The sequence below is a fragment of the Eublepharis macularius genome, chromosome 17 (assembly GCF_028583425.1).
Source record: "Eublepharis macularius isolate TG4126 chromosome 17, MPM_Emac_v1.0, whole genome shotgun sequence".
Lineage (NCBI taxonomy): Eukaryota > Metazoa > Chordata > Lepidosauria > Squamata > Eublepharidae > Eublepharis > Eublepharis macularius.
Window position 1 is genome coordinate 22,663,296 of NC_072806.1, and position 23,900 is coordinate 22,687,195.

The window sequence follows — 23,900 nt, forward strand, 5'->3', positions numbered from 1 at the left end:
GGACTGGATTGTTTAAATCGACCCCCTGCTCATCTTCTCTTGATTGCCGTGACTTCAGCGGATCACTTCCTGATTGCCTGCTAGAAACACCCAAGGAGAAATGATGGGTTCCTCTAAGCTATTCCTATGATGGTCCAATTGTTCGCCATACACTTACAAAAATATCTGTTTACGCAAGGCTGGAAAAAACTTTTGCTGATTTTGTGATTCTAACTTCTCCAAACAGTTTCTGGCTCCGCGTTATGGAGTTCCCTAAAGAAACTGAAACCTGGTTTACGTCCCCTAGCAAAGATGATTTCGTCCAGGAGTTGTTGAGGAATAGTCACAGGAGGTCTAAAATGGAGAGGGTAGGAACAGCCCCTTTGCCCCCCTTTAAGGAGCGACTTTGCTTTGTTTGGATCTTGGAAATCTCACATTATGCAAGGCACCAAGTACCTTAAGATGGCCACCACTGATGGCAACAGGGCTGGAAGTCCTGCAATGCAAGGCCACTGAAATAAAGATACAATCCAACATCTTTAGTGGTAAGTGCAGGTTTCAAGAGGAAGGTCTACAGCTTGCTAGGGAGAAAGGACAGCGACAGCCATGTAGGAAGAGAGGCACTCAGCATGAACTTATTCAGAAAGAGGAAATGGGGATGACGAGTTTCTCTGGCTGAGAAGAGACAGATCCTAGCAAGTAAATAACCACATTCTACTACATCATCCTTAGAGTTTCCTGCAGAGAACGGCTGACGCCAGAACCATAGGCAGAGCTGGCTTTTTGCATCAATAACCATTGCAAAAAAAAAAGAAAGAAGCAAATCCTTCGCAAGAGCGGATTTTCTGATCTGAGTCAACCTGAGACTGGCCATTAGAAAGGCATTTGGTGATGGGAGGGGGGACGACGATGACCCAGCCCTTCCTTGGTCATGAGATTATGGGGGGACTGACTTTTCCGGGGGGAGAGTGCTTCTGGGTGGTCTGGGGGTTCTTGCACTTGGACCCAGCTGGTCAAGAGGGAATCCAGCTTAAACCAACATGAATGCAGAACATGTCCAAGAAGAGGATCTACAGCCCAGTCGCAACGTGGGATAAAGGGAAGCTTTACGCAGACACAAATTTAAACCCTGCTGGAGTCCGTGCATGGCATTAGTTTGCATGCCAGCCCCAAAGCCGTAAGGGCTACTTTCCTCTAGCCTGCCAGCTAAGCATATAGAGCTGCGTTGTGCAGGTCACAGTACAGTTTAAATGTTACTCTGAGCCCTGCAAAGTTGCACAGGCAAGCTCCTTGCCCCCACCAGCATTCCATGGCAACCAGAAAGACCTCTCTCTGCTCAGGGACTTTCAGTGGCCCCGAAGGGCTGCTATTTGCCTTGCGAGGGGCTCCAGGTTTGGCCTCCAGATCCTCACTTACTGGCCTTTTCTGTGTTAGCCCAGAGACACTCAAGGCACCCCTTGCTCATCTACCTGCATAAGCTATGACACTTTTATCCCATCCCTCTTCTAAGAAGAGGAGCACACGGGTTTCCCCCTTCTTCCACTTTATCCTCCCAACAACCCTGCAAGGTAGGTTAGGATGAGAAAGAGAGAGATTAACTGGCCCAGGGTCACCCAGTAATCATCATGGCTAAGTGGGAATTTGAACCGCCCTAGTTCTGCTCTGTAACTATTAAACCACACTGTTTTTCCTGCTTCGAGAAACTTCCTCCAGCTCCATTATCCAGACAACAAGCAAGCAAGGAAAAAATCCAATTCATCCTTCAGGCTTTTATTTCTACATTTTGCATTGGGAGGGGAAAGAAACAACTAGTTTGCATACAGCTGAAGCAATTGAATTATCATCGGAATGGGCCAGGGAGAAGAGTTGATCGGCATCACCCATCCTTTACTCAAAATTCAGTCCTAACTATTAAACTCCTCATCTCGGGACTTTCAGAGGCAACTGAAAAGCTGGTCCCTTTAAGAGAACAGCCCCTCTATAAGAAACTAATGAGGATCCACCCACCACCCCAAGAACTGTATCCTAGATTAAACAACGAGATTGAATTTTCTACTAATTCAATCAGAAAACAGGAAGGGGAATCTGCAACAGAAATTTCCTGCCTGCAACGCAAAAGGAAGAATATGTCCTGTAGAGCTTGCAAAGCAGATAAGGCATTTTTTCCCATGCTTATTTTCCTCCACTCCCACAAGGTTACCCAAGACTAAACTTTTAAAAAAGATCCTCAAATGACTTTATAGTGACACCAGGCCCTTCTCTCTCTGCTGTTTCTTGCAGCATGATGAATGGCTGCTCCGTACCCCCTCTAAGTAGGACTGGACACAGGGCAGGGCAATTTTTTCAGCCCACGGACCACATCTGGATTTATGCCTGCTTTGGAAGACTCCAAATCTGACATTTTCTCTTCCTTTTTCCAGAACAGGCTCATGTGTCACCCTCTGCCCTCCCCAACTGCTCTCAAGCTGCTCAACAGGTTTCGGGAGCATCAGCCCAGAAGCTAATGGTACAATATGGCAGCGTGATCATGACAAGTACTTAAGCAGTGCTGATGTGGCCCTTGGGCTGTACTGTGCCCACTTCTGACTTAGAACGAAACCGGTTATAGATTGTGTTGGTTGGTTGTGCAAGTTGCACGCACCATGGCATGGCACACAGGGAAAACAGCAGTAGATGTGACAGTTTACGTGTGGGTGGCCTGCGTTCCCATGCAACGCAGGATTCTCTCCCATCAGTGGGGGTGGCCAGCTCCAGGCCTGGCGCGTCCATGGAGGCGGTGCTGGCAGCCGCCTCGAGTGCTGAACTCTGAAGGAGGTGCCGCACCGGCCCCTGATGACCCCCCCCCAACCCGGAAGCGGGCTGTCCCCCCGCTTGCCTCTGTGCCTCTTCACCGCTGCTGCCTGCCTTGGCTCAGCTCTTGGCAAGCTGGGTGCCCAGGTGGCACGGCAGCGAGAGGGGAAGCGAGTGGGGAAGCAGGCTGCCTCCCTGCCCCTTTGCCGCTGCTGCCCGCCTCAGGTGAGGGGGACGCTCCTGCACAATGAGGTCACAAGTGATGTCATTGCACAGGGTCAGAGCGTGCACGCAGGGCAAGGGGCGCAAGTAGGTATCTCGCCTCAGGCGCCAGAAACGCTGGCACCGGCCCTGGTCAGCAACTTTCCTTTTAATTGCCGTATGTTAGACATTCTAAGAGATGTACACAGTCACAGAGGAGGAAAGCTGCCCCTGTTGGATTTCTGTTGTGCACTCTGTAAACGATGAAGGAAACAGGAAGTAAATCAGTAAGGCTGTTCAAGAGGTTTAACACCCTGGTAAAACTCAAGTTTTACCAAAAAAAATCCCGTCAATTAGTTAAGTGAAGGCTATAAGACTAAGTGATCAATTGAAATGAAAGCAAAGCCGATGGCATGGTTCAGACATCGCAAATGGCACCCACAGGCTTTACACCAGGGAGAAGGAAAGCTTAAAAGGGTATCTCAGACCAGATTTCCACTAACACGACTGTACACTTCCAGTCACTGTGCTTGAGGGACTGGCTTCCTCCCGTGCCTCAGTTTTTTCTGAGCCCAGATCACATGTTTGGTCCGCATATGAACGTGCCTCTGAAGGCACAGCAAGAGCAGATCCGTGTGAAAAGATGGAGAACATCTGCGTTGGCCCCTGTGGATGGGAATCGATCTGCATTCTTAACACATGGTTATGGGAAGGAACTACAAAGAGGACGCATCTGCTAGAATCAGCTTCAGGGAATTCCTTGAGAGATCATTTGTTTGGATTCAATCGACTAGATTTTCCTTGAGAACACTTTGCAATGATGCGGGGAGGTGCAGGGGAGCAGCGGAGAAAGGGAGAGGGAGGGAGTCTCCCTCGTGGCCTGGATCACCACATGTTCCCAGCGTCTCCATTCTCATGGAACTGGTGCAAATGGTCAGCATACCTGAAAGACACAGACAGAACAATGGAGTCAGCCCGTCCTAGGATACATCGACAGAAATGAGAAGTTGTCAGTTCACATTTTTGGTTTTTAAAAACTTTTTTTTAAAAAAAATTCGGTTTGCTTCTGATCGAAACTCTTATCCACGATACTGTTGATATAATGCATAAACGACCATAATCTAACTTATGCCGTGAATCCATACATTCAAAATTTATATGATCAAAATAGGAATATTCTGTTTCCTTAGGAACATCTACTGCAATCACTTTTTGAACAAAATTCTAACTTCCATAACGATTTGCAGTGTAATTTTCCATTCCTTTGCCTTTGTGGAATTTAACAAAATGCATAAAAGTTTGATCATATACAGAGAATGCCACTGATCTTTTAATACAAATCTTCCAGTCGGGGGACATCTCAGTTCTCGCTGTTGCTATTCAGTTGTGCTTCATCTCTTGATGCCTTTGTAAGTCCAGGCACAAATCTCAGCAGAAAGACTAGTTGAGAATATGGAGTTGGGCATCTAACAGCCCCCATTAGCTCTTTACAATAACCAAACTTTACTGACAACTCCACCACGTTGTGCACATCCAACTGTCATAATTTAAATGTAAATAATTTAAATTTTAACCATGGGGCAAATAAACAAAGGGAGAGCAGGCAACAGGGTAAGAAGAGAGATGAAGGTAACGGGATGAAAATCTCCAAACGCAGTTACATGCACTTGAGCTTTGGGTCATGAAGTGGTGATGGAAAGTGCCGTCAAGTTGCAGCAGACGTATGGCAACCCTGTTCAAGGCAAGAGACATTCAGAGGTGGTTTGCCATTGCCTGCCTCTGCATAGGACCGTGGACTTCCTTGGCGATCTCCCATCCAAGTACTAATCAGGGATGAATCTGCTTAGCAACCGAGATTTGACAAGCTCAGGCTAGCCTGGGCTGTCCGGGTCCGGGGGAGGGGACTAGGGGATTCATGAGGATCCCCAATTTGAGGCCTCCTTCCAGCTAGCAAATGCCATCAGCAAGGCTAGAGGGAGAAGACTTGGTGACCAATCCAAGCATCCTTCCAAGTATCCTTCCTTGCTGGTTCTGGACCAGTATTCCCTCGAGTCCAGCATCCCGGTTCCAACAGTGGCCACCAGTCACATCTTTTAAAATCCAGTGGCCCCCTTTTAAAATCCATCTAAGGCAGTAGCAGGGCTTTTTTTCAGCTGGAACGCGGTGGAACAGAGTTTCAGCACCTCTTGAAAATGGTCACATGGCCGGTGGCCCCGCCCCCTGATCTCCAGACAGAGGGGAGTCCTCTGCGCTGCGGTGGGGAGGGCAATCTAAACTCCCCTCTGTCTGGCGATCAGGGGGCGGGGACACCAGCCACGTGACCATTTTTGCCGAGGGCGATTTAAACTTTAAAAAACTCCCCCCTTGTTCCAGCTGACCCAAAGTGACATCAGTGTACGGTCCTGAGTTCCACCACCTCTTTCCCCAGAAAATAAGCCCTGGGCAGTAGTCATCATCATCTCATCTCATGACAGAGAAGTCTACAGCTCAGTTACGCAATGTGTGAAGCAGTCCTTCCTTTTTCTGTCTTGAATTTACTGCCAACCAGTTTCCTAGGTGACCCAAGTTCTAGTATTATAGGAGAGGGAATAAAGTTTCTCTCGATTCCCTTTGTTCATGCAGAATTTTGTAGTCCGCCATCACATTACTCCTCAGGAAACGTTTCTCAATTAAAAAGCCCATGGTGCTTTTGCCTTGCTTCACCATGGTCGTTTCCACACATCCCGGCATAGCGCTAAACTCACGGAATGGTGGTGTCTTGGTGGCGCGATTTCTGACATCTTCATGCCACGATTCCGTTCTCGTGGCGTAATGATGTCAGAAATTGCACCAGGAAGACACCCGTGAGTTCCGTGAGTTTAGCGCTACTCCGGGACGCGTGGAAATGACCTAGTCCTCACTAAGAATTGCTTCTTTTAAAAAATATTCTAATTATATCTGTGCTGCAAATTGCTGTGAGCTGCTTTGGGAACCAATTTTTGGTGCGAAAGCTGGATTTAAAAAAATATACACCAAGAGAAGCACGGCAACTCAACTTTACACATTTTAGGCACAAAGGCAATTTTGTGGCAGCTGCTGGGCGCTCATCTACAGTGCAGTCCCGCCATCAGTTGCAAACTCCCTGTCTGATACTTACTTTTTAGCACAGTATGCAGCACAGTCTCGCCCAACACTCTCGCTCCAGGCCGTTTTGTACAGCACCTGAGAAGGCAAGGCAATTGTGTTAACTGTTGGCTTGCAAATCTAATCCATGTTTACTCTCAGCCTCCATCTCTCACAATAGCCTCCAATGATTTTCTGTGCAAATGGAGAATCAAACGTTCTAGGCTTTCGTCTTCCATGGGCCAGAGACCCCATCAAAAAGTCATCTAATCAAGTACTCCCAACAGGCCCCATCCGGTATCCCTTTAGGTCAATCCCGAAGCCCTCTTTCCTTGCACTTCCCCTCCCAACACAGACAATTCCCTGTGTCCCAACACATCAGTGTTCACTAGTGGCTGAAGCCAGGGGTAACAAGTAGACATGCCCTCCTCATCCTGGCATACGTTATCACTGAAGTACAAGACTCTGTTCCCATGTAGCACCTACACTACTTTCTTTCAGGCACCAGGACAAAATGTTTCTGTTCACTTAGGCTTTTAACTAAGGGGCTGATTTTTAAAAAAAACTCATTTTATAGTTGGGTTTTAGCCTAAGAACTGTTTAAGCCCCATTTGAAGCTGCTCCACGTTTTATGTTGTTTTATGCTTTGCTGTGGTTTTGAATGTTGGGTTTTAATAACTTTTACAATGGCTACATTTTTAATATTTTTTATTCTGTAAGTTGTCTTGGGCAGGTTTCCCGGAGAGGTGGTATAGAAGTTCTCCAAATAAATCAATATAATTTAAAAAATATATACTTTTCCTAATGGGCAATTCACCTTGAGTCTCACTGACTGAAGCGAATAAATAAAGTAAGTAAGTAATTGTGGGTCTTTGGGTACTGGATGCTCACACCCACGGAATGCACATTCAGCCAAAGTCTTGAGCAATACTGCAGCATGCTGTGTGTGTGTGAAATGACAGACAGCACATTGATTTTCTGTATTATACTACGTAGATATTCCATCCCCATTGTGTATACAGAACATTCTCTCTCACAGCAGACAGGAAAGTCCTCTTAATGGCTTGAGATCCAGAGGAGTTAGCCGTGTTAGTCTGTAGCTGCAAAACAGTAAAGAGTCCAGTAGCATCTTTAAGACTAACCAACTTTATTGTAGCATAAGCTTTTGAGAACCACAGCACTCTTCATCAGATGCATCTGACGAAGAGAGCTGTGGTTCTCAAAAGCTTATGCTACAATAAAGTTGGTTAGTCTTAAAGATGCTACTGGACTGTTTATCTTAATGGCTTGAAATCTTTAGGCATGTCAGAGTCCTTGAACTGTCTAATTATAATATTGAGAGTAATGGCCATGATCTGTGTTTAATATTAGCATGCTATAATACAATATAAACCTGACCAGTTGCCCAAACCACCCTTCGTTCAACATTATTAGGGTTGCCCATGAAATCATCCTAAGCAGTCCTTCTCCCTGGATTACTGGAAAGGAACTCATACGGTCAACCTGCCTGAGGTCCTTCTGCAGCTATATTCTTGGAATACATTCAGAAAAAAGTCATAAAAATAAAATAAACCCCTTTCAAAATTAACTCAGTGCATGCAGAAAATCATAGACAACTGTAGTTGCAGTTTTTGTCTTGCAATATTGTGCGGGGATGGGGATCGGAAATACAATTTTTTTTTACTGAAAACTCCCCCCCCCCCCCGCCGCCCCGCCAAACTGGAAATGTATGCCTTTTGGTATACAAACTTAGTCTAGGAGGAGTGCCTGTTATTTTTTGTACACACTGAGGTATCTTTACGCGCTTCTATATTTTGTTTTTAGATATAGAAAACTACCATGTCCGTTTTCACACGTCTTGGCACAGCGCTAAACTCACAGAATGAGGGCGTCTTCATGGTGCAATTTCTGATGTCATCGCGCCACGAAAACAGAATTGTGGCGCGATGATGTCAGAGGTCACGCCATGAAGGTGCCCTCATTCCATGAGTTTAGCACTATGCCGAGACGTGTGAAAACAGTCCATGGCAGGAGGCAGAGTTGTAGCCTGTCTTCCTCCCCCAACCCTAACCCTAGAACTTCCTTTTTAGGGTGGCAGTACAGATGGCCAGAAACTCACCAGGAATACCAGGCAGTGCAGGAAAAGAGTGTAGAAGAAGGCAATTGTGCGGGCCGTCTTGTTTGACAGAATAAGTCTTCCCTGCAGGCAAGACAAAGAGAAGCTTAACTTCTGCCCCCACAACAGAAGCTCGAGGGGGAGTACCTGCTTTTTGCATAATAGATTCTGGTTTCGCTAGTCAAAGGAAGGAACAAGGAGTTACCAAAGGCAAGAAAACCACCCTCCCTGCATGAACACGTGAATCTGCCGTAGAGTCTCTAGGGTCTCAGGAGGAGGTCTTTCGTATCACTTGCTACCCAAGTACTTGACTAGAGATGCTGTGGCGATTGAACCTGGGGTCTTCCTTCTGCCAGCTTCTGAGATCTCTGCAGTCAGTGCTCATACATTTTCAGGTATTCATTTGCCACCAGGAGGACTAGAACCTTGGTTTTTTAAAAAAGGAGAATGTTATGCCACCCAAAAAGCAATTCCGTGCACATAGAAAAACAGAACAGCAAAATCTGAGTCCAGTAGCACCTTAAGAGACCAAGAAGATTTTCAGAGTATAAGCTTTCAAGAGTCAAAGCTCCTTTTTTCAGATACAAGTTGGAGTGGAGATCCCTGAGCCTTTATAACTAAGGTGCCACTGGACTCAAAGCTTGCTGTTCTACTGCAGACCAATGCAGCTACCTTCCTGAAACTTTAGAAAAGTAGCTAATACATGCCTCCTCCCTGACACACTGCTTTTCTGTGAGGAGGGAATTGCTTTGTATATAGTGAAACATTCATTCACAAGAAGCTCCACTCCAAAGTCTGAAGCGATCCAGCCCATAGGTTCGATTGCCTCAGCGAGAAGCCAGTCTGTGGATGTGGTGTTTTTTGTGCTGAGAACTAACGAACGAATGAATGAATGAATGAATGAACGAACGAATGAACAAACTAACGACCTTCCTTCCTTCCTCCCTCCCTCCCTCCCTCCTTCCAACTTGTATGATTAATTGACTATAACTTTTTGAATTGGGTGACAGCCTGAGATGCAAAGGATTCAAATTCCAGTGACCGGCAAAGTTATATTACTAAACCCCAATGGCAGTTCAGCTTATAGAAAACCATCCCCAGGAGAGGGAGATTTGAAGAAAGGGCTGAAGTCCATGGATTGAGGCGGATGGAGGCAAAACTTCTTGGCCATGCTTTGTAGCCTCCTCTTGCTCGTCTTGCTGGTCGCATCAAAGGTCACGCCAAAACTTACCATGCTGAGCGTGGCTTTATCCCAGGGGCTGAGGCTCAGGTACTTCCTCTGACGCTCCTGAAAGAAATTAAACAGGAGGCGAAAAATACATTTCTTTTCAAGGACTAAGATGGAAATGACCTGTAACTCCAACAGTGGCTGTTTTCACACTGCTTACTGGCCACGGAATGTAGCGCCGAGCTCCCGGAATGGCAGCATCTTCCTGGCGCGATTTTCTGGTGAAATTGTGCCAGGAAGACGCTGTTGTTCCGGGAGCTCAGCACGACGTTCCGTGGCTGGTAAGCAGTGTGAAAACGGCCCATGAAATGGAAATTCGTTCTCCCTTGTTTTATTCGGGAGCTATCGCAGCAGTGTTTGCATCCAGATGGGACAAACTGAGCTTCCTTTGTTATTCTTCCTGGAAGGGAGGAGACATAACCTCCTAGTGGGCCTTGGACCTCTGGCTAGAGGTAGTGGCGGCAGGGCCCTTCCCCTCCTTTCTGCAGCCCCTAGAGAAGAGTTCTTCCGGACATGGTCTCACTAATGCCTGACCTCACAGGTCATCACAGCCAGTGTGAAGGGGTGACTAGTATTAGGGCTGGTGCTCTGGCACCCTAAGAGCCAGTCTAGTAGAAATTAATAGGGAGTGGCCTGCAATAAAAAGATTTTCCAGATAGGAATAATAAAAAACAGGCTACTTGCTCACGAGAAGCCCTACCCTGCAATCCTACACAGGTGGAGTGCTAACTGTGACTGCAGAGGGATTCTGAGCTTGTGCAGAGGTCCTCTTCTACAGCCAAAGTGCAAATGCAACAGAAAATGATGCCAGAGACCTGAGAAGTTACAGGCTCCGGTTTCTCAAACTGTTCCGGGACACTGAGAAGAAAACAATATTTTCACCCTTTCTCCAAAGAAAGTTGATGCATTTCTCCTCTCAGTCATTTTATTATTGCAACACTTCTGTGGCGTCGGTTAGACAGAGTGCGAGTGGCTGGAGGAGGGATTTGAACCCATGTCTGCCTGTTCATTCTCAGACCGTCTGACTACTATAATATATACTGGCCATTAGACTAATAGCAACAGCTAACCTATTAAAGTTGTGGGTTTGGAAGATGCCAGAGACGTAAGAAATTGAGTAAGGGTGTATAAAAGAGGCTCCTACTGGACACTCTAGCCAACTATTTCTGCCTTGGAAGACCTAAGCAGTCACACTGTCCCCCCCGCCCCCCATACCATTCACATGGAAATCATTTTCCGTTCCTCCTACTAAGGTGCAAGAAGCTGTTATCTTCCAGGGCTACAAACATTAAGTCAATTTGACTTTCGGATAATTCACTTAAAGTATTAATTAATTTAAAAAGCCAATTTCAATAAGTGGGAGTGCAAGATAAGAACTTACAGCTTATTACCTGCCTTTTATTAACACATGAAGTGGCCAATTACATTTAAATAATTCAGCCCATTACCAAAACATCACAACAAACTCCTTTCCAAGATCCTGAAATATGTGCTAGTTAATGGGTGCTTCAATTAACAAAAGCCACAGTTTATTATTTATTAATTTTATTTATTTTATCATATTTATATTCCGCCCTCCCCGCAAGCAGGCTCAGGGCGGAATATAAATATGAAGGGATATTCGTTCTGTTTTATATATCCTATGAGAGGGTGACTCTAGAACCAAAATATCGCAGAAAACAATTGTGTGTCATTTCATGAATTCTTAGTCCAACTACCAATGAATCTGTCTTCCATTGCAGAATCCGCCTTTCAGAATTTGAGGATGGCAGATGGACCTCTATGTATCTATGGCACTCCCATTAGATACGGGCAAGATTCGATCCCACTCACCCACCTTCCCCTCCTCTTCCCTTTGCCTCCACCCCACAAATGCTTCCAGGCTCCTGTACCTTCCGGCTGAAGGAAGAGAAGGGGTCCAGCCGTTCTTCATATTGTGAGGAATAACGCCTTTCCGTGTCGTCGCTGCTCCCTCCCTAGAAAAGACCCCGGCAAGGAAAGTCAAGGCGAGTTCATGCAACTTTGTGAAAATGGCCATCAAGCACTAGGTTGACATCAAGGATAGATTAAGCACCTGAACACACATGAGGCCGGCTTATCCTGAATCAGACCTTTGGTCCATCAAGGTCAGTTGTTGTCTATTCAGACTGGAAGCAGCTCTCCAGGGTCTCAGGCAGAGGCCTTTCACATCATCTACTGCCTGGGCCTTTGTAATTGGAGATGTCGAGAACTGAACCGGGGACCTTCTGTATGCCAAGCAGAGGCTCTACCATTTTGCCACAGCCCCTCCCACCTGGTCTAGAGCTGTCATCCTACTTCAAAACACAATCCTTTCCACATAAACATTTATTTAGCACATTTTTATTCCACCCTTCTTCTGAGGAGTTCAGAGCCATATCCGTGGTGCTCTCCTCCATTTTATCTTTGCAATAAGTGTGGTGGCTGAGTGGCTGTGGTGGCCCCAAAGTCACCTAGCAAGGCTTTATGGCCGTATGGGGATTTGAATCCAGGTCTCTGAGGTCCTAGGCCAGCACGCTAATCACTACACACCACACTGGGTCAATATTCGTATGGTATAGTTATCAGCGTGTTGGACAAGATCCGGGAGATCTGAGTTCGAATCCCCACTCTGCCATGGAAACTTGCAGGGTGACTTTGGGCCAGTCACACCCATACAGCCTAATGTATCTGTTTGATTTGTTGTGAGGATAAAATGGAGAAAGGGAGAATGTTGTAAGCCACTTTAGATACCCATTGCGCAGAAAAGAGGGATATAAATGAATAAAACATGATTGTTTCTTAGACTGAATCAGATCAAGTATTGCTTATAATAATTAAAATTATTTTCCCCTTGCTTTTCCACATAACCTGATTCTTTGGGTCAATAAAAAGAAAACAATTAAAACAGGGGAAAGGGCCGTCCTATTTTGTTGGCTTTCTGAAGATGTGGTCAGCCACTGTTAAAAACGATACTGAACTCATTCAGATCTTTGGTCTGATGAAACAAGGTGATTTGAATTAGCCACAATAGCTGAAAATGAAACCTCCGTGGATTCAGTCTACCCCAGAGTACCAGTAGCTGGGGAACAAGTTCAGGGCCCTCCCCTTTCTGCCCCAAATGTGGCCTTCCCAGAAGCATCTGGCTGGCTGCTGTAGGAATTAGATTGGATTAGATGGGCCTTTGCTCTGATCGACTTGTCAGATGTTTTTATGCTTCTATCCAAAATACGTTCGGGCATCGTCAGCAATGAAGGTTTTTTTTGGCCATCCAGCTTTTGAATTTCTTCTTGGCAATTCCATCCTTGCTTGCTGCCTTGAGACCTCAAATAGAAAAGACATGCCGGCTGCAACATCTTGAGCTTCAAATGCCCAGGGCATGACTTGGAATCCTGGAAGCTATTTTCAGTGCCAAGATTCTGATCTGAAATATGTGTTGCATTTATGAGCGCATAAAGCTGTCTTACGCTGAGTCAGACTCTGGGTCTGGTAGGGGACGGTACTGTCTAGTCAGACTTGCAGCAGCTTTCCAGGGTCTGGAGGTCGTTCACATCACCTCCTACCAAATTGGCTTAACTGGAGATGCTGGGGGTTGAACCTGGGACCTTCTGCATGCAAAGCAGAAGCTCTGCCACTGAGCCACGGCCCTTCCCTCTCCACATACAGACAGCAATTTTCTTACCAGCAAGGAACCACAGCCCACCTTTCTGCTGTATGTACCCACACCCAGGCCTGGGGCAAGGGCTTTTAAAGCCATGGGTGTAAAAATATGTCTCTTGGTAAATCTAAAATGCTCAATAGCAACCGAATAATGGAACATATGCCAAGAAAAGAGTTAACATCTGAGCATCATATCATACTGGAAGCTTCTGGCTGTTCTGTCCAATGGCTCACACATTTTCTCTCCAGGTCCTTTCTTGCCATGTGCAAATCCCCAAACTGGCCTTCTGCAACTGCAGTTGAAACTTGAACCGCGTGCCCTGCTGTACAGCCTAGATCCCTGATGAGTTTTGGTCCCTGTTTAGATTCCCCTCAACTGTCACTGGTAGTAGATCCAGAGGAGTTAGCCGTGTTAGTCTGTAGTAGCAAAATAGAAAAGAGCCCAGTAGCACCTTTAAGACTAACCAACTTTACTGTAGCATAAGCTTTCGAGAATCACAGTTCTCTTCATCAGTTGCATCTGACGGAGAGAACTGTGATTCTCGAAAGCTTATGCTATAGTAAAGTTGGTTAGTCTTAAAGGTGCTACTGGACTCTTTTCTATTTTGTCACTGGTAATACATTTTCCATCAGGTTCTTCATCACCTTATTCTCCTAGTGATATTTGGTATAGGCCTGGTGGCTCTTTTTCAGGGACATCTCTGAGCAATGGGGTAGAACCACATTGATGTGGCTGGTTTGGCATTGTCCTCTACAATCCCTAAAACTTGTCCGGGTATCCAGAAATCACCTGCATGACTTTGACAAACACAAGTGCAATTTTACACAGGTCACAGTGTGCACATGTGCATGGAGAGTACAGATTCACTCTTCATTGTCTGGCCCAAATCAAGGCCAAGGATCTTCAAAATAAGGCGGCTGCTTTATGTCAAGTCAGACCGCTGGTTTATCCATCTCACAACTGTTACTTTCATGGGTGGGTGGATTTTTGCAGCCTAGTGGGTCTCCGCCCATGAAGGCTCTGCGTTGGATGCTGGCCCTTCCTGGAAGATTGTGGAGGTACAGGCTGATTCCGCACACCTTGGATAATGCACTTTCAATGCACATTATCAATCGTTTGAGGTGGATTTTTTGTTCTGCGCACAAAAAAATCCGTTCCAAATGATCTATAAAGAGGATTGGAAGTGCATTATCCAACGTGTGCAGAATCACTCCCAGAAACGATTAATATAACTGGAGATGCTAGAAGGTGAATGAGGGATCTTCTGTGTGCAAAGCAGGTGCTCCACAACAACGCCACGGCCCTTGCCCTGAATCACTCAGAATTCAGGATAACCAATGGGATGCCGGGAAACGTCCCTGAAGTAGAATCTTCTTAATCATCAGTGGAGGGAGACCTTTGAACCAGAGTGGGTTTTGGTTGCTGGGTGAGGAAGCAGCAGTTTCTCTTATGCCAGGATCCTTGGAACCTGAACCTCATTTGCTCTGATTTTTCTTGGCAGTCGGCATTCACCTTTTTTTTAACCGTAATCAACTCACTGATTGTGCTAGCGAATCAGAATTTCCACGAGATGGAGAACAGCGCTCTCTTCTGGACACAGCGGATTACAGCAGAACAACAGGAAGAGATCTCTCTTGCATATTACTGATCTTCAAAATCTCTCTTAATTCTGATCAGACGGAAGTAGTCACAGGTAAAAGAGAACACTAGGTGAGTTTGTAGCCAGTTTTGGATGGGGTTGCGCTCCTCCTTAAGAAGCAAATTCGTAACTCGTATGTGTGAGTACCTACATCCTGCCCTGCCACTTGACAGTCAGGCAGTGGAAGTATGTGGGCGTGCCTTTCTCAGTTTAGGATGGTCGACCAGCTACAACTGCTCTTGGATAGGCTGGCCTCAGTCAAACGTACTTAAGTAGCATCCAGGCAAGGCTACTGCACCACACAATACATGGGGCTGCCCTTGAAGATGACCCAGAAAAGTGCAGAATGCAGCAGCTTGAATGCTGACAGGAGTTTGTGACAGAGACCGCATATCTCCAGTTTGACATCGGTTGCAGTGGGCTACCAGTCTGGTTCTGGGTCAAATGCGATGAGCATTACTGTATTTGGAGCAAGCAGAGTGACTTTGCTAGATCCTTGGCCGCAATAAGGGCTCTGCCAATGAACCCCTCTCAACCTGGCCCTGCCAGGGGCGCCCGTGCACTCACCCGGCCAGGGTAGCTTTGCAGGAACTTGATCTTTTCATACAGTTTGATGTTGTCGGCTCTCAGGTTGTCCAACTCACTCTGCAGGGCCTGCATCGTGTGTTGCATCAGACGGTTCTCCTGTCACAGAAGAAGAAGAAGATTTAAAGACTGCAATCAAATATAGAGGCTTTGCATAAAAACACAGCCGAGTTCAGTTTACAATAACTTTTTATAAAACTTTTTTGCGCAGTCGGGTATCACATCTGAAGAGAAAGAGGAAAGAGAAATCACATACATTTGCAGTAGAAATATTTTTAACTGGAGGCTCAGGATATCTCAAGCCACTAGTCATAGCAGAACTCCGTGGAGGGCAAGACACACAACAGCCCCACTGCAGCTCTCCCTAGACCCCCTCCCATCAGTTTACATCTCATTTCACTTATTCAGTGTTGTGATGCTATCAAATTATGAGTGATTCCGCACATGTTGGATAATGCACTTCCAATCCTCTTTATAGTTCATTTGGAACGGATTTTTTTGTGTGCGGAACAAAAAATCCACCTCAAATTATTGATAAAGTGCATTGAAAGTGCATTATCCAAGGTGTGCAGAATCAGCCTATGTTTCCACACCCCTGAACAGCCAACAGTATAGAAGAAGGGTGGGGAAACACATAGCATAGCAACATTGAATAAGTTGTATTTCAGTTGGTTCTCTTGCTCTCCTAACTTGAGTTCTATAGCCTCTAGTTATAAATTGATAGGGAATGTACCGATGAACATCAAATATTTTTTTCACTGAACATACTTGGCACTCTCCCCCTGGGAAGCTTGATATCACAGCTGCACGCACCCCTGCCAGGCCCAAGAACCAACGAAGAATGGTACAAATCTCGGCATCCTGCAAGGCTAGCCCCAAATGTCGGGAAGTGCCCTTTGTACTTACTGCTTCCAGCTCATGGTTCCTGGCTCGGAAGCGTTCTCTTTGGCTGGAGATGATGGACAGAAGGGAGTCCATCTGACCTTCGGGGAGCTGGGTGCTTGGTGATAGGGGATAACCTAGGAAATAGATTGCAGGCAATGAGTTTCTGGTAAGAACAGAACACCTTTGATGGAAGTGGACAAAGGGAATGTTGATGTTCTTTATTGGGTATCCCCATTCCAACACCAGATATGCTAATTAAAAGTAGAAGTTTTCACTTCAACCTGTACGTTCCCCCGAGACCACTTCGATCAGCGGATAAATGTTTACTGGTGGTCCCCAGCCCTAAGGAAGCCCGCCTTGCTTCAACCTGGGCCAGGGCCTTTTCAGTTCTGGCCCCAGCCTGGTGGAACGCTCTGTCAATGGAGGCCCGGGCCTAGCGGGACATATTATTGTTCTGCCGGGCCTGTAAGATAGAGCTGTTCCGCCAGGCGTTTGGTGGCTGAAGGGGGCGGTGCCATGTTGGCCTCCCACCTCCGGGGTGGGGTTCTCCCCACCATTGCACTTGGTTAATTTATTTCATTATTGTCTTGTATATTGATTTTAGTATTGTTGTTTTCTTGTTTTTATTGATTTTAAACTGTTCACCGCCCAGAGCCCCTGGGGATGGGCGGTATATAAATTGAAATATAAATAAATAAATAAAATAAAAACCAAAGTTAGTTTCTGTTCTACTCCACAGCCCTACCCCACCCCATGGACACACTTGATTGTGGCAATCCAATAAACCAGCACCTGTAATTTCATTCATTCCAATGTACCTAGGATCACGTATCCTGATTCCTGACCCACAAATTTATCTTATTTAATTCACATCCTGACTTTCATATCCAAGGATCACTCAAAGATGGATTAAAAGAACATAAAAAAATTTACAGCGATTTAAAAAAAAAAGTGTAAGTTTTTTTTAGTTTTTTAAAAATCAAGTTTAATGTTTTTTTTAAAGGAAAGTAATGGAAAACCTTGCTATGTATGGATGTGAAAGCTGGACAGTGAAGAAAGCTGACAGGAAGAAAATTGATTCATTTGAAATGTGGTGCTGGAGGAGAGTTTTGTAGATACCATGGACAGCCAGAAAGACATATAAGTGGATACTAGACCAAATCAAGCCTGAATTCTCCCTAGAAGCTAAAATGACAAGACTAAGGCTATCGTACTTTGGTCACATCATGAGAAGACAAGATTAGGATGGTCAATCAAGAAAAGTCAATCAGGCTAGGAAAAGTGGAAGGCAGCAGGAAAAGAGGAAGACCTAAAATGAGATGGCTGGACTCAATAAAAAAAGCCGTGTCCTCCAGTTTGCAGGATCTGAGCAAGTCTTTTAAAGATAGGATGTTCTGGAGGTCTTTCCTTCATAAGGTCACCGTAGGTTGGAAGCGACTTGACGGCACGTAAGACACACAATGGAAAACCATAGATCAAATGCCAATATTTACTATAAAAAGAAATCATATGCAAATCAATCTTTCAAAGGCCTCCAATCATTTAATGGTCTTCTGGTGCTCATCTTAGAGGCTGCTTCTCACTGCCTAGGCAACCATAACAGATTCTGGCTGAGCCACTTGGACTCTTTCTTACCATAGAAAAGGGCTGTTGCTTCTTTAATCGGGTCGGGAATCTTCTCCAGGTTCTGAATGGCAGCACCCTTCGGAAAGGAAAAAGCCAGATAAGGTGAATGCAGGAGAGGCAGGGCTGTTGCCAAAATGGGCAGTTTTGTGTGAGGCATTTTCAGCAGGGTAATCTTAATTTAAAGGCATTTGGCTGCTTTACGGTAAGACGACTAGAGATTATGGCTCCATTCAACCTTATTTCCCAGCTGGATGGGCATGAGAAGGGCTCACCCACTGTCCTTACAAGGATTTGTAGACTCTTGGAATACCTTTTCAGGCTTTCCTAGACTCCACAATTCGAGAAACCTTCCACCTGTGTCGTCACCCCCCTCCCCAACCTAGGGTTGCCAGTCCTACACCTGACAATCCAAAGAGCCTTGTGGGAGGGGGATCCGGGGAGGGGAACTGTTGTAGACACTGCGATGTCATCTCTGGGCAATCATCTGGAAGTGATGCCACAGCTCCAACGATACTCTATGGTAAAGACCATAAGGATTAGAGGACATTCCCAGAACACCATGGACATTGTAACATCACTTCCAGCTGATCACAGAGAAGTGACATTGCAGCATCTGTGCTGGCCCATTTTTTTTCTCCTGATGCTCAATTGATTTGAGTGTAAGCAATGGAGGGTGAAAGGCCACCCACCACTGCCCTTCAGGATGACTTAACACCCACTCAGAGCGGTTTACAAAGTATGTTACTATTATCCAGGGCTTTTTTTCTGGGAAAAGAGGTGGTGAAACTCAGTGGTGGAACTCAGGACTGCACAATGATGTCACTTTGGGTCAGCTGGAACAAGGGGGTAGTTTTTTAAAGTTTAAATTGCCCTTGGCGAAAATGGTCACATGGCCGGTGGCCCTGCTCCCTGATCTCCAGACAGAGGGGAGTTTAGATTGCCCTCCGCGCTGCTGTGTGGAGATCAATCTAAACTCCCCTCTGTCTGGAGATCAGAGGGCGGGGCCACTGGCCATGTGACCATTTTCAAGAGGAGCTGTAACTCCGTTCCACCGCGTTCCTGCTGAAAAAAAGCCCTGCTATTATTCCCACAACAAAACACCCTGAGAAGTGGGTGGGGCTAAGAGAGCTGTGACTAGCCCAAGGTCACCCAGCTGGCTTCAAGTGCAGGAGTGGGGAATCAAACCCGGTTCTCCAGATTAGAGGCCTGCACTCTTAACCACTACACCAAACTGGCCACTAAACCAAACACTACAGTTAACCACTACACCAATTGACATACATTTTAGTACTGGCCATTTAACAATGATAAATCCATCACACTGCCAAACAGACATCCCACTGGACTTTGTCTCGGGTTACTAACGTCCAGGTGAGGCCTGGAGATCTCCTGGAATTACAACAGATATCCAGATCCAGATATCCAGATATCTGGATATGACAAGAGATCAGTTGCCCTGAAGCAAATGGCTGCTTCAGAGGGTAGACTCTATGGCGTTATACCCTGATGAGCGCTTGCTCCTCTCCAAACCCCACCCTCCTCAGGCTCCATCTCCAAACTCTTCAGTTATTTTGCAACTTAGAGTTGGCAACCATATTTGTAAGCCACTGCCCTGAAAGATCAAAGGTGAAAAGCTGGACAGATGCAACCTTGTTTGTACACTAACCTTAGGTGCTATGAGCTAATATGTGGAGGCCCAGGCATTTTGCCCCCAGTATCCCCCGGATAACCTCTTCTCTAGCAACTCACCTCCGCATCCGGGCGGTGCATTGCAGAAAGAGACTGGATGGTGCTAACGTCATGCTCTAGTTTTGCAATCAGCTCTTTCTGGTCAGTGACAGTGGAGACGGCGTCTGTGAACTGGATCTGCAGCTCTGCACAGCGACCTAACAAAGGTGAGGGAGGAGAAAAGCAAGGAGCATATATAGGAACAAGCAGGTAAGGGAGAACAGTGGAGCACCTTTCATCTTGCCGTGATGCTTCCCTAAGAAAAAAACTACACACGCTTATCTCAAAGAAGATCCAGAAATGGGCAGGACTTTAAAAAGGGGCAACAAGGATGAGTGCATTCAATAGACATGATAAAAACCATCTTGTGATTTTGCTTTGTAAAATTTGGGGTCAAATCTCGGGCAAGAAATCTATTTTCTAGCTTTGCTCCTGAAGATCCTTAAAGGGGTACAACCAGGGATTGAAGGCAGATGAAGTAGGGTCTTGATCATGCAGTTATGGGCCTTTCTCAAGTAACTCCCTTGCACTGAGCCAAACCAAACGGTTCCAGATTGATCTAGTAGTTTGTGCCCAAACAGGAATGGGTAGATCTTGATTCAAATTCCCACTCGTGAATCTCACAGCATGATCTTCAATTAGTCATTCAGTCTAACCTACCTCAGAGGGCCGTTGTGATAAAACAGAAAACCACGAGCTCTTTGTAGTAAAAACGGAGATCATTCCAGGACTTGAGATGTTGGTGCTGAACAGACATGGGCACGAATTGAAATATGAATCAAATTTTGTGACGAATCAGACTGATTCGTCTGTCACAATAATGCATTTCGTGGGGCTGCATTTTTCACAAAATCCATGATTTTGGGGGCAAATTCGTTCGATTCATGAATGCTTCGTGATGCCAGACAGGCTAGCACCAATCCACTGATTCCCTAGGCAACATAGGCCCGGAATGTCTGCTGACCTTTTGTTGCCATGGAAACCCCAATCTTAGCCCACATAACCTTGATAGGCCCTGTCAACCTGAGATCTCCCATTCTGTTCTATGAGAGCAACGAGCAGGGGGGAGATGGGCTTTCTGTAGCCATGGGAACATCAATCTCATCCCTCCAAACCCTGTTAGGCAGGTCTGTCTGCCAACCAGAGAGCTCCTGTTCTGTTCTATGTGAGCGGTTCTTATATAAGGCACAGCTCTATGCCTCCTGCTTTCAGTTCCAGTAGACAGAGGGAGAAGGAGGAGCTGTTGCTGGGATTTGGAGTGAGAGAGAATGGATTTGGGAATTTTTGGTTGGATTTGCTGCTGCTTCAAAAGAGACTGAAAAGACTCTTTCTATTTTCTGCTCTTGTCCTTGCTGGGAAGGTGTTGGATGAGGGTGCCTTTGAAGCCTCCCTGTGAGTTTGGTATCTCTGGGTATGAACGGGGCCGTTGTAGGGCCCCGGATCTGATGAATCACGAACCCAATGAATCGTTTCACGAAATGGGACAATTTCGTGAAAGTTCTTGGTCCATGGAACGTGACGATTCTCAGGGTTCATTTTTTTCCCATTTTGTGCCCGTCTCTAGTGCTGAACCAAAACAAAGGAGGTGGTTTTTTGAGAAAGAGTTCACCCCCATTTCAGTGACCGTTAAGAAGGGAAGTAACTGAACAAGAAATAAAAATCTTTGCCTCATCTGCAGGCCTATGTGGAGGGAGCTCCGCCCCTCCACAACAGCAGCCATTTTAAAGAGATTATCAGCAGCAAAACATGAAGGGACCTTGGGGATCCCTCCCAATCTAATGACAAATGCTTGGCTAAGACAGATGGTGGGATGCCAATATCACACCAGAAATCAAGTTCCTTGAGGGAGCATTGTTCTTTGGAGCAAACTGTGCACTCCCCAAAATGTCCTCTTTAATACAAAATTGGGTGGTCAGGTCCCCTTACTCTCCTGGCGGGGAGTGACATCAGGCCTCAGGAGTGCTTCTGTGCTTCACATTGGGCTGATTCTTAAAGTATTGGCCCGTTTGGGACCCAAATCAGCTTGGCATGAAGTGCAGGAGCACTCCTGGGGCCTGTGCAATGTTGTGCATACCAGGCGCAGGCCCCAGGAGGCCTGTTTCCCCGCCTCTTCCCCCCACCAGCCAGGTGAGTGATGGCGAAGGGTGGAGGCTGGGACCAGCCACCATGATACAAAATGCCAACTCCACAAAAATTCCGCTCAGCCAGAATAATTTAATATTATAAACAGGCTGTACAGAACAGAACTGCTAGGGGTCAATCTTACCAAAGAGGTCAATGTTCCTTTATAACCATTGGGTATAACCAGCCTCAACTTTCAAAACTTCCTACCCTTGAGGAATACTGTGTTGATTTCTCAAAGGAAATCATGAATGTTTGCCATGGTAGCTTGCACAGTGCAGAAAATTTTGTAGGCCATATGGCCAGTTTAAGCAGACTACTGGTGCAGGCTGTTGGGCCTCACCATAGCCTGGTTGAGCTAGAACACACCCAATTCTTTTTGTGCTGTATAGTACCACAGGAAGATGAGTGGTGGTGGGCAAGCGGACTTTTAGAGAGGTTTCCTCACTACTGTGGTTTCCTCAAGGAGACAGTTGGCAAAAAGCTTACAAGGGAACACTGTTGGAAAAACACCAAAGGACAAACAGCCATCAAGATAGGTACATTCCTGTACATGGTGGGACTATTTCTTTCCCTAACTAGACTTCTTGAGGTATTTCATGCTGTGAGGTATAGCTGGGCCTTTGGGGGGGAAAGTCAGTGCTGTGCAGCGGTTAAGAGTGTTGGGCTAAGATGGGGGAGACCCAGATTCAAATAGGATTAGTCACTCTCTCTCGGCCTCGTCTATCATACAAGGTTGTTCTAAGGACACAATGAGAAGACTGAGGAGAGAACCATGTAAACCACCTTGATCTTCTTGAGGGAAGGGAAGGATAATGGCGCGTGTAACTAAACATTTGTTTAGATTCCTTCTCAGCCTCCTCTACCTGGCTTAGGGGATCAATTCAGTGGTAGTACCTCCAGCCAAGGCACCTTCCTCCAATTTAACTGGCTCTTCTTGTCAGGGGGAGGGGGAACCACTTAGCTTCAAACTTTACTTAATAGAGTAGTACAATACAGGTCAATATAATTACTTTCCCCATGGAAAGGTCTGGTCCAAGCTCTTTTTCTTTAGCCTTCTGAATACCCATATTATTGGTCTACTTTCTGAGATGTTGGTAAAATGCAGCCTGGAGCTCTAAATTAATTTACATCGCTCCAATGGGGATCCAGAGTGGCTTACATGGTTCTCTTTTCCTCCATTTATCCTCACAACAACCCTGTGGGTTGTTAGGCTGAGAGCATGTGACTGGCCCAAGGGTCACTCAGCAAGCTTCTGTGGAACAGTGGGGATTTGAACCTGAATCTCTCTGATCCTAGTCTGACATCCTAACCACTACGCCATGCTGCCTCTCAATCCAAGATGCATTAAAGAAAGGAAGAGACTATAGAATGGCTTGAAATCGCTATGCCTGAAGCTGCATAGATCCTCCCTGCAACAGTGTCTGAGTGGGAAATCTTTGGAGAATCTTCTGCATTACAGCCTCAGTTTTTGGAAAGGATGGGTGGGACACAAATAGATTTTGACGGTTTCATTTATGTGCAGCTCGGGTTACCCCAAAGGTAAAAGAGAGATCTTAATATTCTACATAAATAAGGAAATAATTAGGCAACGCAGGCCGTGGCCTGCTTTCCCGTCTGCTTTTGCCACCTCTTCTCCAACAGGAGCTTTAGACCCTGAAGAGCTGTGATGCTCTCCCCCACTTCCCAATACAGCCAGCATGGTGTAGAGAGGCTAGACTGTCAGACTAGCATCTTGGAGGTATGAACCCCACCCACCCCAGTTCTACCATGGAAGCTTGCTGGGTTAGCTGGGCTAGTTACACTAGCCATATCAAACCTACCTCAGAGAGTAGTTGCTAGGATAGAATGGAGGAGGGAAAAATGATGTGACGCTCACAGGGTAACCTTGGACCAGACTGGCCAGGGATCCTGAAGTGTCTTTGCCTTGCTCAGAACATTGAGAAGGGATCACTGTCGGAGGTCATAGTGGGTTGCTGTATATTCCTTGCATTGTTCGTGGACTAAATGACCCTTGGGATCCAATCCTATGTTTCTATGATTCTACATTGTAAGACTCCTTTGGTTCCCCCACTGGGGAGAAAATAAGAATCTGCTTCTGTAATAAGGTGGGCATCAAGACTGAGAACAAAGTCTCCTGCACAACCCTGGGTTGGGGTGTTTGCTCTCACTACAGTGTAATGTAATGCTTGAATCTGAGTTTGAGAGGGAGGAGGGAAGCAAACTATGAGAGCAGTGGAAT

General features: G+C 46.0%; 1 protein-coding gene across 1 annotated transcript in view; it reads right to left on the minus strand.

Moving 5' to 3' along the window:
* Positions 1–1,728: 1,728 nt before the first annotated feature.
* Positions 1,729–23,900, minus strand: part of CUX1 (cut like homeobox 1) — a 332,631-nt gene continuing 310,459 nt past the window's right edge. The window contains exons 15-23 of the mRNA XM_055001346.1: positions 19,559–19,695; positions 17,819–17,885; positions 16,205–16,317; positions 15,281–15,397; positions 11,309–11,392; positions 9,420–9,476; positions 8,192–8,272; positions 6,107–6,171; positions 1,729–3,913 (exon numbers count right to left, since the gene is read on the minus strand). Coding sequence (XP_054857321.1) covers positions 3,856–3,913; positions 6,107–6,171; positions 8,192–8,272; positions 9,420–9,476; positions 11,309–11,392; positions 15,281–15,397; positions 16,205–16,317; positions 17,819–17,885; positions 19,559–19,695 — 779 coding nt within the window. The 3' untranslated portion in view covers positions 1,729–3,855. The remainder of the gene's footprint in view (positions 3,914–6,106; positions 6,172–8,191; positions 8,273–9,419; positions 9,477–11,308; positions 11,393–15,280; positions 15,398–16,204; positions 16,318–17,818; positions 17,886–19,558; positions 19,696–23,900) is intronic.